We start from the raw sequence: 14502 nt of genomic DNA on the forward strand, positions 1-14502 counted from the left end.
AATTTTGATAGTTGTTTTGAAAGCAAACTTAGCTAGCTTTTATGTGATCAAAATAAAGAATGCCGAACTACGTAAATGTCTAAGTAGGTTCCGTCTGAGCAATCATAAACTAAAAATTGAAACAGGGATTTACACCAAACCAAAAACCGAAATATGAAATAGAATCTGCGAACTGTGTTCAAATAATAAAGTAAAAGATGAGTACCATTTCATGATTGAATGCCCCTTTTATGAAAAATCGCGGAAAGCATTATTTGAAGAGACTACTAAGCACATTATAAATTTCATGAATATGAGTGACTACAACAAATTTTTAAAATTAATGGGTGATACAAACCTGAATGTACAAATACCAGTTGCCCAATTTATCAAAAATAACACGAACCTTAGACAGCAACATCTTCTGGCAAATTAACATAAATACTTTTCTCCTTTAATAAGTTTTTTTTTTTTTTTCTCATTTCCATCTTTCATTGATTTACTGTTTATTGCTTTTTTTATTATTATTATTTCATCTATTTTTTTCCCAATATTATTACCAACATTTATTAATAGTTTTTTTTGTAATTGTAGTCTGTTGATTTATTTTTTAAACCATTGTTGTGCTTTAGACAGTAATTCTTGTAAAATTTGTATGTTTTATATATGTGTTTTAGCAGTTAGTATAACCATTTTAATTCCTTCTGAGGAATTTTAAGTGTTTCAATAAACCTATTTTTTAGCTAAATGTAGTACTGTAGTTTACAATAAGCAGAAGCATCTTATCTGAAACCTGAAAACTCATGATGTTATAATATGGGTTTAAGTCTGAATACGAGGACTTTCTTAGGATGTAAAGTCTTATCATGGGGGTAGGCTCCCCCAGGCGTGTCAGAGTATGAAAGTTTTATCCGACTTGAAATCGGCAGCCCCAAACCATCTATAAATATTCATTTGGAGGGAGTAGTGTTCAGTTGAATGTCCTGCATGAATTTCATTCTGATGATATGATAAAATACCTCTATTTTCAAATGGAATAAACTATAAAGACTTGAATTATTACACCATGAATATAGCTACAGTACTGGTATACTGTGAGTCATTGAATTTTCACTGTTGGAATGTTTTGCAATCTGAGGATATTATTGCATTCATGATGTCACTGACACTTAGTGTTGGAAGACTTCACTGAAATGTTTACTGCTAAAATAATTTGCAATTTTCACTGACCCGTGAATTTCAAGCAATTTACATTTAATATGTACAAGTCGTTGACGTTTCAGAATTTGTTATTTGTTTTCGTAAATTTGCATTTTAAAATTATGGCAAGGGGGAGCTAAATTCGAGAGTTGAATGACAATCAGTTTACGAATATTCATGATCTAACTTTTATATCGTTCAAAACGCAATGACCATTGAACATATAGTTCCAGGTAGATCAAGTGACAGTGTATGTTTCTCAACACTCGAAGGTTCCAGTTTGAACCCTGCTATTGTTACAGTAAGATTTCCTCAGTATCGTTACTACTAGACTTGTTTCAAGGTACATGTAGTTCCACAATTTAAAAACTGTCACATGATCTCAGAGTTGAAATGATCCTGTTTGGAAAAACATTTATTATCTGTAGTGAACCATTCTGATTGGCCGAACAGTTTTCGGTAGATTTTACTGGCTACTTATACTCAAAACTGGCATGGGAATAGAAACTATATTATTATTCCTTGTACATGTATTTATTCAACCTGAGTTAATGAATAATCATTGCTCTCATTTGTCTTGATGAGATGTTGTTAATTTACGTGTTATTTATGACAAGCACATGTACATGTTTAAGTCAGGTATGTTTTATCTTAATTATAAGTTGATGTGTGGTATTCACACTTGTACATTAATCTTGTAATGCTATAAGGGGATGGTGTATCTGGTGTAAAGATGATATCTTGAGGTTTTAGTTGCCTGAATATGCGTCAAGAGTGTGTTTTTATTTAATATGCAAACTATGGTTAAATACATGATGACCACAATTCTCCATGTTTAGAAAAAATACTCCAAAATATTACAACAATAAACAATAACAATAAACAATAACAATACACAAGTAGAGGCAAATCTTTCTGTCAACTTAAATTGAAATAGCATGTAATGAAAAACATTATTTTATATTTTAGGTTAAATATAGAATCGTTAGAAAAATTTTGCAAACAAAGCCTTAAAAAAATTATTGTTGTAGACTGGCTCGCTCATGAACTATGAAGTTTTGTGAATCCTCAAAGTGTGATTGGGTGTAGGACGTTAATTGATACTTTTACATTATTTTGATCGAGATGACTTTACATATATCAAAGTTGCAGCTAAAAAGGAACTACATATACATGAATAAACCATGCAAATTACAGTGATACAAGTATGTAGATGTCTCTATAATCACTGTATGCTAACTCTAGGGTTAATTGTTATTTTACCACAGTTGCGAGTAGAACGTTTTTGGTGCAGATTTTGACCAGTTCACTTGCTATTGCTTGTGTGTATATGTATATGTTGCAAAACTGATCAAAATCATGCGATATCCTCGCCGCTGAGAATGGATATTCCTTAATTATAAAAACGTGTCACGCCTGTAAATGCATGATAGTTATTTCATAAGGAGTATTTTTAATTTGTTTATTTGATTTTCTTAGGCCTTGTTAAAAATAATATTTCTGGTATAATTATTTTGTTTTATTTATGCAAAAATATTCAACAACCCAAAAATTTTGCAGGTTTTTAATCAATTCGCCAACAGAGGGCGATGTTCAGTGGTTAAATAAGTGGGGGGAAAAAATTGCCTCGCATCCTAACCATAAGCATTTTTTAGTCTTGAAACAGGACTTGTGTTTTACGTTCCATTTGTACATGTGTGCAATTATTTTTCAGTCATGTCCACACCATTAGTCCAAATGTAAGTCATAATGGGTTTTGTTTCCGTTGATCTTTGATCTACTGGTAACCGATTTCATTAAAACTTGTTTTCGACAATTGACCTTCTGATTACTGGTGGGCATTTATTTTTTTTCACAATTATTCTGAATTTGGTACAAATACATAAAAAGGTGAACTGGTTCAGTCTGTATCATATCTAATACTGTAAAATACTTTATTTTCACTGGAATGACTTCTCAGGTGTAAAATATAGGCACACACGTGATAATAAAATAAGTGCGATATTTACTATATGGGGGGGCGCCATCTTAAATGCAGCATAAAACTTAGTTTTAAAAACTTGTTTTTGACAAGTGACCTTCTGATTACTGGTGGTCATTTATTTTTTTTCACAATTATAGCAAATATATAGCTGTTCGGTAAAAATAGCAAAAATTAATTCCAAGTGAAAATAAAGTATTTTACAGTATATCATATGATATTTTCTGACATACCATTATACTAACAAATGTCAATTGATACATTTAATAGGTCATTGCTTCTTTCTGTAATTGCATGAAATTGTTTTTTTTTCACAAAAACATTGTACTCCACCATTTTCTTTGGAATGTCTGGTATTTAGCTCATAAAAATCAATTTGAAAACAGGACTGTGCCATTTTAAATAACTTGTTTTTAGGTCTCAGTTAAAACCTAAATGATTCTGTGTTCATTGACTCTATGTAAATATGCCATATAATGTAACACATGATGTAAGACAGTCTAGAACTGTGCCATTAGTTGTCTTTGTAAGCACGTAATGAAACTCAAATCATGGCTGCATACACACACAGTTCAAAGTGTTTTGCCTTATAACATTTGTAGTTAGGAGAATGACATCTAGTCAAAAGAGGTTTTTGATATTCTCATCAAAACTATTACCATAGGCTGACTAGAACTTGCCCTAAAACGAGATTCCTATGGAAGTTGGGCTACCTTCTATGTTTAAGTAAAGACAAAATGAAAAGTGAATGCATTAAATATTCACTGGGTTTTATTTTTTGTTGATAAATAAAATCTGCTAAACTGAAATCATGTAAACATGTAAAATAACAACACAATTTTGTGAACTTAAAAACCAAGTTTTTTAACTTTTGAATCATTTCATCAGTTCCTTGTTTGTAACCCTTATTGTTCAGGTTTCTTATTTCTGATTATGCATGTGTCAGTTTTAAATGTGCAAATCACAATTTTTTTAATTTATTTCTTTAGTCAATTACAAAGTACAATTTTAAAAACATTCAATTTGAAATGCAATTAAAAACATGTTTCTTGTGCCTAATCATTGATATATGAATGGGTTATTTAGATACTTATGTATGGGTTCAGTGCTCTATAATTAGGGTACATGTATATATGGGTTCATTTCCCATATTACTTAGGTACATGTATGTATGGGATTAGTGCTCTATTAGGTATGTATGGGTTTCATTCCTCTATGATTTGGGTATATATGGGTTCAGTGCTTTATTATTGGGGTATGTATGGGTTCAGTGCTTTATTATTTGGGTATATATGGGCTCAGTGTGCTATTATTTGGGTATATATGGGTTCAGTGTGCTATTATTTGAGTATGTATTGGTTCAGTGCTCTGTTATTTGGATATACATATGGGTTCAGTGTTCTATTATTTGGGTATGTATGGGTTCAGTGCTCTGTTATTTGGGTATATATGGGTTCAGTGTTCTATTATTCGAGTATGTATTGGTTCAGTGTTCTATTATTCGAGTATGTATTGGTTCAGTGTTCTATTATTCGAGTATGTATTGGTTCAGTGCTCTGTTATTTGGGTATGTATGGGTTCATTGCTCTGTTATTTGGGTATATATTTGTTCAGTGCTCTGTTATTTGGGTATGTATGGGTTCAGTGCTCTGTTATTTGGGTATATATTTGTTCAGTGCTCTGTTATTTGGGTATGTATGGGTTCAGTGCTCTATTATTCGAGTATGTATTGGTTCAGTGCTCTGTTATTTGGGTATGTATGGGTTCAGTGCTCTATTATTTGAGTATGTATTGGTTTAGTTCTCTGTTATTTGGGTATGTATGGGTTCAGTGCTCTGTTATTTGGGTATATATTTGTTCAGTGCTCTATTATTTGGGTATGTACATGTATGGGTTCAGTGCTCTGTTATTCGAGTATGTATGGGTTCAGTGTTCTATTATTTGGGTATATATGAGTTCAGTGTTCTATTATTTGAGTATGTATTGGTTCAGTGCTCTGTTATTTGGGTATATATGGGTTCAGTGTTCTATTATTTGGGTATATATGAGTTCAGTGTTCTATTATTAGAGTATGTATTGGTTCAGTGCTCTGTTATTCGAGTATGTATGGGTTCAGTGTTCTATTATTTGGGTATATATGAGTTCAGTGTTCTATTATTTGAGTATGTATTGGTTCAGTGCTCTGTTATTTGGGTGTATATATGGGTTCAGTGTTCTATTATTTGGGTATATATGGGTTCAGTGTTCTATCATTTGGGTATATATGAGTTTACTGTTCTATTATTTGGGTATGTATTGGTTCAGTGCTCTATTATTTGGGTATGTATTGGTTCAGTGCTCTGTTATTTGGGTATATATGGGTTCAGCGTTCTATTATTTGGGTATATATGGGTTCAGTGTTCTATTATTTGAGTATGTATTGGTTCAGTGCTCTGTTATTTGGGTATGTATGGGTTCAGTGCTCTATTATTCGAGTATGTATTGGTTCAGTGCTCTGTTATTTGGGTATGTATGGGATGGGTTCAGTGCTCTGTTATTTGGGTATGTATGGGTTCAGTGTTCTATTATTTGAGTATGTATGGGTTCAGTGTTCTATTATTTGAGTATGTATTGGTTTAGTGCTCTGTTATTTGGGTATGTATTGGTTCAGTGCTCTGTTATTTGGGTATGTATTGGTTCAGTGCTCTGTTATTTGGGTATGTATGGGTTCAGTGTTCTATTATTTGAGTATGTATGGGTTCAGTGTTCTATTATTTGAGTATGTATGGGTTCAGTGTTCTATTATTCGAGTATGTATTGGTTCAGTGCTCTGTTATTCGAGTATGTATTGGTTCAGTGCTCTATTATTTGGGTATGTATTGGTTCAGTGCTCTATTATTCGAGTATGTATTGGTTCAGTGCTCTGTTATTTGGGTATGTATGGGTTCAGTGTTCTATTATTCGAGTATGTATTGGTTCAGTGCTCTGCTATTTGGGTATGTACATGTATGGGTTCAGTGCTCTATTATTCGAGTATGTATTGGTTCAGTGCTCTGTTATTTGGGTATATATGGGTTCAGTGTTCTATTATTTGGGTATGTATGGGTTCAGTGCTCTATTATTCGAGTATGTATTGGTTCAGTGTTCTATTATTCGAGTATGTATTGGTTCAGTGCTCTGTTATTTGGGTATGTATGGGTTCAGTGCTCTATTATTTGAGTATGTATGGGTTCAGTGCTCTATTATTTGAGTATGTATTGGTTCAGTGCTCTGTTATTTGGGTATGTATGGGTTCAGTGCTCTGTTATTTGGGTATGTATGGGTTCAGTGCTCTATTATTTGAGTATGTATGGGTTCAGTGCTCTGTTATTCGAGTATGTATGGGTTCAGTGCTCTGTTATTCGAGTATGTATTGGTTCAGTGCTCTGTTATTTGGGTATGTATTGGTTCAGTGCTCTGTTATTTGGGTATGTATGGGTTCAGTGCTCTATTATTCGAGTATGTATTGGTTCAGTGTTCTATTATTCGAGTATGTATTGGTTCAATGCTCTGTTATTTGGGTATGTATGGGTTCAGTGCTCTATTATTTGAGTATGTATGGGTTCAGTGCTCTATTATTTGAGTATGTATTGGTTCAGTGCTCTGTTATTTGGGTATGTATGGGTTCAGTGCTCTGTTATTTGGGTATGTATGGGTTCAGTGCTCTATTATTTGAGTATGTATGGGTTCAGTGCTCTGTTATTCGAGTATGTATGGGTTCAGTGCTCTGTTATTCGAGTATGTATTGGTTCAGTGCTCTGTTATTTGGGTATGTATTGGTTCAGTGCTCTGTTATTTTTCACTCTAAATAATTATGCAGTTTTGCATTTAGCACAGTCCTTTGCTAATGTTAGGAAAGAAAATATTCTTCTTACACATTCATCAATATTTCTGCTGTGAGATTTTCATTACATATTAGATATTATTATACATCTGTCACCATAACGCCATAAGTTATAGCATGCTCTAATTTTGCAGTATTTTACAGGATATTTTCATTCTACCATATTAAGATACGCGAATTTCAAATATGATATGATTATGCACATTAGTGACCTCTAATAATAAAACAAATATGGCTGCGACCAAGAGTTTGGCCGGACTCCTCACAAAAAAGTTCGCTGATTCTTTTCTAAACATTTTGGATTTCGACATTCCCATGACGTATCATTGGAAAGAAAAGATGTATAATAATAAGGTTATTATGAGGATACTGCAAAGTATGCACTCAGACAGTACATTGTCACATCGACCTCCGTTGCGCATCAGTCGATACTCCCGCTGTACTGTCATTGTGCATACTTCGAGGTATCGTCATAATGACCTCATAATATGACCTGAGGAAACAACACTACTTGTTGTGTAAGTAACTGTCTATATATGTGAGAATGATGGGTATAAGCTTCATGGTCCCAGGACTGCAAATGTATTATACAATATATCTACAATGTATTATAAACCATAAATATTAATTTATCATAATTAATATACATCTATTTTATTTCTATCGTTATTCACAGTGTATCAGTTGCAGCTTCAAGCTCCCCAGTCTAAAAGAATAATTTCAGAATGTTCAACAGATAATAAACCAGATCATTATGGCAGAGAGTAAGTACAATCATTAATCATGTCTATTATTGTCTTTCTATGCTTTTGAGCTTTTTGACTTTTTATTTAAAGTATGTTTGTGTTTTGCCTATTTATTTTTTTGGGGCGTTTTGTTTTTGCACAATATTCCCAAGCTTATAAACATGATTTTAAATTACTATCACATTTGCTGAAAGCGTCTACAGTCAAATGTGTTTTGATGTCATTATGGTGGATTTCCTGCTAATGCACTTACAGGAAAAACAGGACTATTTTTAAAGACTTTTGTAGGTGAGCATACTAACATGTAATGACAAATGATATATTCTACATAAAATAAAATTTGTTCACACATGTCAAAAATGCATGAGTAATATGCTACACTGTACCTTAAGTGATTATGTACGTCAATATGTACGATGATTTCTCTATCATTGTTGACAAATAAGAAATAGATTTCCTGATAGTTATACCCTGTTATGTAACAGATGAGTTGCATTTATTACATCACTATATACAGACTTAATACTGAGTACTAGGAGTGATGCCTTAAGTACTGCATTTTCTGACTTTATGTGATAATTTAAGATGACTCCTTAAATATATAGTCTACTGTCTGTAGTCTATTAATTCATGAATATAAAAATAATTGTCTATTTTCTGAGAGTGTAAATAAATAGTATACAAATGGTATTTTTTGTCTAGTGTTAATAGAATGGTCGATTCAATTAATTGTGATTCAGGTTTTCTGGGATGAAAATAGACACTGACAGAGACATAGCATTTACTATGGTATGATTTACCATCAGTAATTTTAGTGAAAATTGTTTGCACACAGCAACAGTGTTGTTTTAAGATGAAGCTTTGTAGAAAGTACGTAAATCTACCGGAAAATAACACTGACATTCAAGTTACACCCAAGATGGTCATTCAAAAACTAGGTACTCTTGTTTTTCACCAAAAATATATACATGTAATTCAAGTTCATTGTCAGAATAATTTTGATGCAATCAGAAATTCACAATTACAAAACTGAATTTTGTTGGAGAAAAGCTTGTACTGATACAGGGTCAAACAGTTATCAAATCAAAAGACGTGAATTCAAATATTGTTTCACTCCTACATGTAGCATTTATGATAGCGATTACTTTCAACCTTTCAACAACATGGCACCAAATTTATTAATGCTAAGCAATGTAATTCTATTCGCGTTGACTAATCAAATGTTACAATCTATATCTTTGTTATTAAAGCACTATTTTTTTCTTTCTTTTGTGTTGAAATTTTCGGCTGGTACAATGTATCACTGGAAATGTAACATAACAAAGTAACATGAAAGGATGGTAATTTTTGCATTGCATTTTTTTTATTGGATTAGCTTGATGAATAACAACAAAGTTAGATCTCAAATGAAAGGATACATTTAATAATTATTTTTTTTAAATGAATTTGGTACACAAATAAATAGAGACCCTGAATTAACAGGAGCAGTACATGGTTTTGATATAATAACATAACAGATTACATTATTTTATTTTATGCAATTATTTGAGATGAAAGCCTAGTCATAGTCTATGTGATTTAATAATTGGGGGGGGGGGGGATACAAGGATATTGGGATTATAGTACTATATCAAATTATTTCATTATTAGCGTGATTCATCTTTGTGTGTCTTATCGTAATTGAAGTCAATTTCACGGATGCTGCACAATCAATCTGTGTCTAGCATCAGGTGTTCAGGTTGAATTGAGATATTATAAAATGATAGTTTTATTCAAGTATTATCAGATTTACACTCTAGGGATTCTGTCAGAGAGGAATCAGTCATGGTTATTATCGTCTAAACAATACCTATTGCAATGTGATCAAGCATGTATGCATAATTCAAATTGTGTGAATTACTTATTTCTTGTTTCTACAAAGGGATAGATTCTTACCAATAATACATGTATTTATTACTGAATGCTAAAAACATGTTTGGTTGGCCTTGACTGTGGACAATCTAGGGGTATTGATATGTGTTGTGTAGTGTTGTTATATTGGTTTCTATTGCCCGACCTGTTTTCGATTGTCTTTGGAGCAAGGACTCCTCCATTGTGATATGGTTGCAGTGTTGTTATATTGGTTTCTATTGCCCGACCTGTTTTTGGTTGTCTTTGGAGCAAGGACTCCTCCATTGTGATATGGTTGTAGTGTTGTTATATTGGTTTCTATTGCCCGACCTGTTTTCGATTGTCTTTGAAGCAAGGACTCCCCAATTGTGATACGGTTGTAGTGTTGTTATATTGGTTTCTATTGCCCAACCTGTTTTCGATTGTCTTTGAAGCAAGGACTCCCCAATTGTGATACGGTTGTAGTGTTGTTATATTGGTTTCTATTGCCCAACCTGTTTTCGATTGTCTTTGAAGCAAGGACTCCCCAATTGTGATACGGTTGTAGTGTTGTTATATTGGTTTCTATTGCCCGACCTGTTTTCGATTGTCTTTGGAGCAAGAACTCCCCAATAGTGATACGGTTGTAGTGTTGTTATATTGGTTTCTATTGCCTGACCTGTTTTCGATTGTCTTTGGAGCAAGAACTCCCCAATTGTGATACGGTTGTAGTGTTGTTATATTGGTTTCTATTGCCCGACCTGTTTTCGATTGTCTTTGGAGCAAGAACTCCCCAATAGTGATACGGTTGTAGTGTTGTTATATTGGTTTCTATTGCCCGACCTGTTTTCGATTGTCTTTGGAGCAAGAACTCCCCAATTGTGATACGGTTGTAGTGTTGTTATATTGGTTTCTATTGCCCGACCTGTTTTCGGTTGTCTTTGAAGCAGGGACTCCTCCATTGTGATATGGTTGTAGTGTTGTTATATTGGTTTCTATTGCCCGACCTGTTTTCGATTGTCTTTGAAGCAGGGACTCCCCAATTGTGATACGGTTGTAGTGTTGTTATATTGGTTTCTATTGCCCGACCTGTTTTCGGTTGTCTTTGAAGCAAGGACTCCTCCATTGCATACTGGTCTTGAACCACAATTTTTAAAGAAAAATGGAAACAAGGTGACAAACCTTGCATTCAAAGCATTAAAATAAAAATTTGGATTAAAATTTTAGGTGAGTAATCTGCGGGGAAGTGGGTAATGAATTTGTAGAGAAATTACTTGCATAGTGAACTGTAGAATACAAATGTCACTGTTCCAGGTGTGCACGCGGTGGAAAGCAGCAAATAAGAAGTGGTTTATGACTAACTAATTACTTTATCTCATCTGATCTTGTATAAATTTCAAGTGCTTTACTTTAAGGAGGCTGTTTAACAAGATTTGTTTTCTGTTTTTAGATATATTAAAGATTATTGCTTAGATGAATCACTGTTTTAACTTACCGCTAGGTTATACTGTAAACCATGTCATATGGCATGTATAAAGACTATAAGTGTACCTTCAAAATGGCTGACTTTTTGCATGACATTTACCTCAGTTATCCAATCGTGATAGGAAAATCCTTTTTTTTAATGCCCAAACAATTTGAAAATGTGATATCCACCAAAACAATCATGTGAAAGAGAGTCCTTTTACATAGGTCCAATTGTTATGTTTGTTTGTAGTTGCAGTGATTCTTGAAAAGAAGACTTGCCTCTCTTTCATGAGAAATTTTTTAAATATACAAGAAATGTTGAATAAATTTGATTATCTATAATTTATGTGAAGCCATATTGTATTGATTTTCAGCCATTTGAGTCAGAGTGACATACTTGTATCATAAAATGATTAGTGTGTCGTGAATAAAAATATCACACCTAGGTCACCCCAAACATCTTGCCCTACCAGTCTTACATGTAGTGAAATCACCAGATCTCAACAGCATTAGACTTATTACCAGTTTTACATGTAGTGAAATCACCAGATCTTAACAGAATTAGACTTATTACCTAGTTTTTATTCTAATTAGCTGAGATTCTTTGGCAACATCCCCAAGCTGTTGTTTCCATGGAAACATTGTATTTGCAGATTGTTAGGTACAATATAATGTAGCACAATGTTGTCATTTTCATATAGTATCTGGAAGTTACCTTGGATCATTGAGTATTTGACAATTACCTCATTAGAAAATACATGTGCAAATTCCATATAAGGCATGATGATATCTTGTTGATAAATTTGCAGATGTATTACAGAGTGAAGTTTTACAGCTTTTCACTACCTCGTCCTGTCGTCACAGCTGAATTATAGCAATCAGATCAGGACCAGAAAGATGTATAATAACAGTCAGGTTATAAGAAGGAAACTGTAGATATAGACAGCCAGCAGAAGGTAGAAAAGTGCTTTCTATGGGGAGTTTTGGCCAAAAAATGATTTTTAATTTTGGCATAGCCCTTGTCATGAAATCTTACTATATCAGGACTTGATCTAGCATAGATGCCTGCATGTAACAACAAATGCGGAAAATACAAATTTGTTAAGCACTTATCTACCTGGCTGGCTGTCTAATAGTAGTACTACAGTGTAGGTCATATTGTGTTGGGAATACTTGGTACTAATCTATTAGTGATATGCAGGTGTTGTACATGTTATCCTATTATCTTTTTCTATTACAAGTAAACATTATGAAACAACAGACTTGAATTAATAAAGGTGGTTTTCACACTACCATGTACATTAATAGAACATTTCCTCTTCACTGCGAGACAAAGCGTTATTGCATGAAATCAACATAAAAACGGGTCAAACAAAGGTCCTAGCATCATAGTGGCATTAGAACTTAACATTTAATAACTATTATATTCATTTCATGATGTTTCAGTTTCAATGAAGTAAGGGTTTCTCAATGCCATATTTCCTTCTGAAAGATCAGCAGTTTAATATTGAGCTATGGACAAACAAAAGAAATACAAGTGCAAAATCTAATCATCTAATTTTTGCGGCAAACATTTGATCATGCAACTCGCAAGATCTTGCAGTGGTTTAGACATAGGGTTAAAAATGTTACTGCATTTTGTGGATGGCAGTGAGTGCATGTAAATATGACAATAACCAATAACAAAGCCATCAATATAAAATGCTGACATGTCATTAATCATTGGTCACAGCAGTGTCTGCATTATATGGTCAGATATTGTTAAATTGATAGCTTCTATCTGAGCAGTCATTTACTGCTATTAAAAGACATAAATGAAAATAAATCAAAAAAGATATTCTCTTGCATTATTATATTGAATTTCTTGCATATTGAGATTGATTTAGGAGTAATTTTTCATAATTCTTAGTTTAAATAATTTAGGAAGTTTGGTACAATTTTGATTTGATCATTATTACATTTATACACATTTCTTTGTCATCTACAAGTACTGTAATGGATACACTTACATAAAGAGGTGAGTCTATGGTCAAAATAAGTTGTCTTTTAATAATCCAGCATACAGTAAATGCAATTCTTGGTTTATATATGCTTCTCTTAGAGTTGTGTTTCTGATAGGGGATATATGCTCTATAAATATTGTTCTTGGTGCAAAAATCATTTAACTAAAAATAATGTATAGCATGTTGTGCATTATGTATTTTTAGCTCCACTGTCGACTTTGTCTAGAAGAGCTTAATTATCATATGAGTTATTATCCGTTATTGTCCGCATCAACTTTTTACTTTTTTGACTTCTGCTTGAAAACAACAAGGCTGATTGCTTTGATACTTGGTGTATTAAGTACCTTGGGTAGACCTACCTTAGATTTGTCCACACACCCCAACTGCCCATAGACCCCAACCCTGATTGCCCACACGCCCCAACTGCCCATAGACCCCAACCCCAATTGTCCACACACCCCAACTGCTCATAGATCCCAACCCCAATTGTCCACACACCCCAACTGCCCATAGATCCCAACCCCAATTGTCCACACACCCCTATTGCCCACACACCCAGGTTGCCCACACGCCCCAAATGCCCACACGCCCCAATCGCCCACTAATAATATAAGTATCATGCTCCAATTGCTCAAAAACTTATCAATGCTATTGAATTAAGGATATATTAGATTTGGTTTGAACCTGCAATAATAGTATATTATTTGTGTAACATGTTTAAATGATCACCATGTGTTTGAGTTCCAGTTAGTGTATGTGTGTAACAGGGGGTGGGGGGTGGGTTGAATAGTCTTTTCCCCCCTATATCTAACATCAAAATCCCACTCACTATTAAAGGTGTATGTATCGATGACTCATACACCAAGTATAACTTAGTATTCTCATTGCTTCCTTGAGATCTTCTCTTTTGTCTTGTAATACTTGACTGGTTTTCTATTAACCGTAGTCATTAGTTGACTACAAAGATGGATGACTCATCAAATCAACGACACCGTGGTTACCATGGTGATTATTTACTTCAAATAAAGGATTTTTTTTCTTTGTCATGTTTCATCAGTGCAATATTAAAGTAAGGTGACAATGTTATGTTAAATTGCACCCTCAAGTGGTGAGTACAGATTAGTGAGTGCACAAACATTGACATCACCACTGCATTATGGGTAAATTTGAATGTTTCTCCAAGTAATAAATCAATAAATATATTGCATACACCTATATTTGAATCTACGAAGATCAGATCAGTGTTTGTGGTCATGTGGATGTAGGTGAATATTTAAACCATTTTAATTTTGCAACAGACAATAATAAAGTATAGATCCAGGTTCATGGGCACTTGAAATTTTTTTTTTTCCAGACAGTCTTGGCCATAGACTGATAAAAAATTTTGCAGCTTTG

At 33.5% G+C, this 14502-nt stretch overlaps 1 protein-coding gene across 1 annotated transcript in view; it reads left to right on the top strand.

The window, feature by feature from the left end:
• Positions 1-14502, top strand: part of LOC100375525 (N-chimaerin-like) — a 60173-nt gene that overhangs the window by 27032 nt on the left and 18639 nt on the right. Inside the window, exon 3 of the mRNA XM_078009635.1 lies at positions 7699-7786. Coding sequence (XP_077865761.1) covers positions 7699-7786 — 88 coding nt within the window. The remainder of the gene's footprint in view (positions 1-7698; positions 7787-14502) is intronic.

This window comes from Saccoglossus kowalevskii, chromosome 21, assembly GCF_978046115.1.
Source record: "Saccoglossus kowalevskii chromosome 21, keSacKowa6.1, whole genome shotgun sequence".
NCBI lineage: Eukaryota > Metazoa > Hemichordata > Enteropneusta > Harrimaniidae > Saccoglossus > Saccoglossus kowalevskii.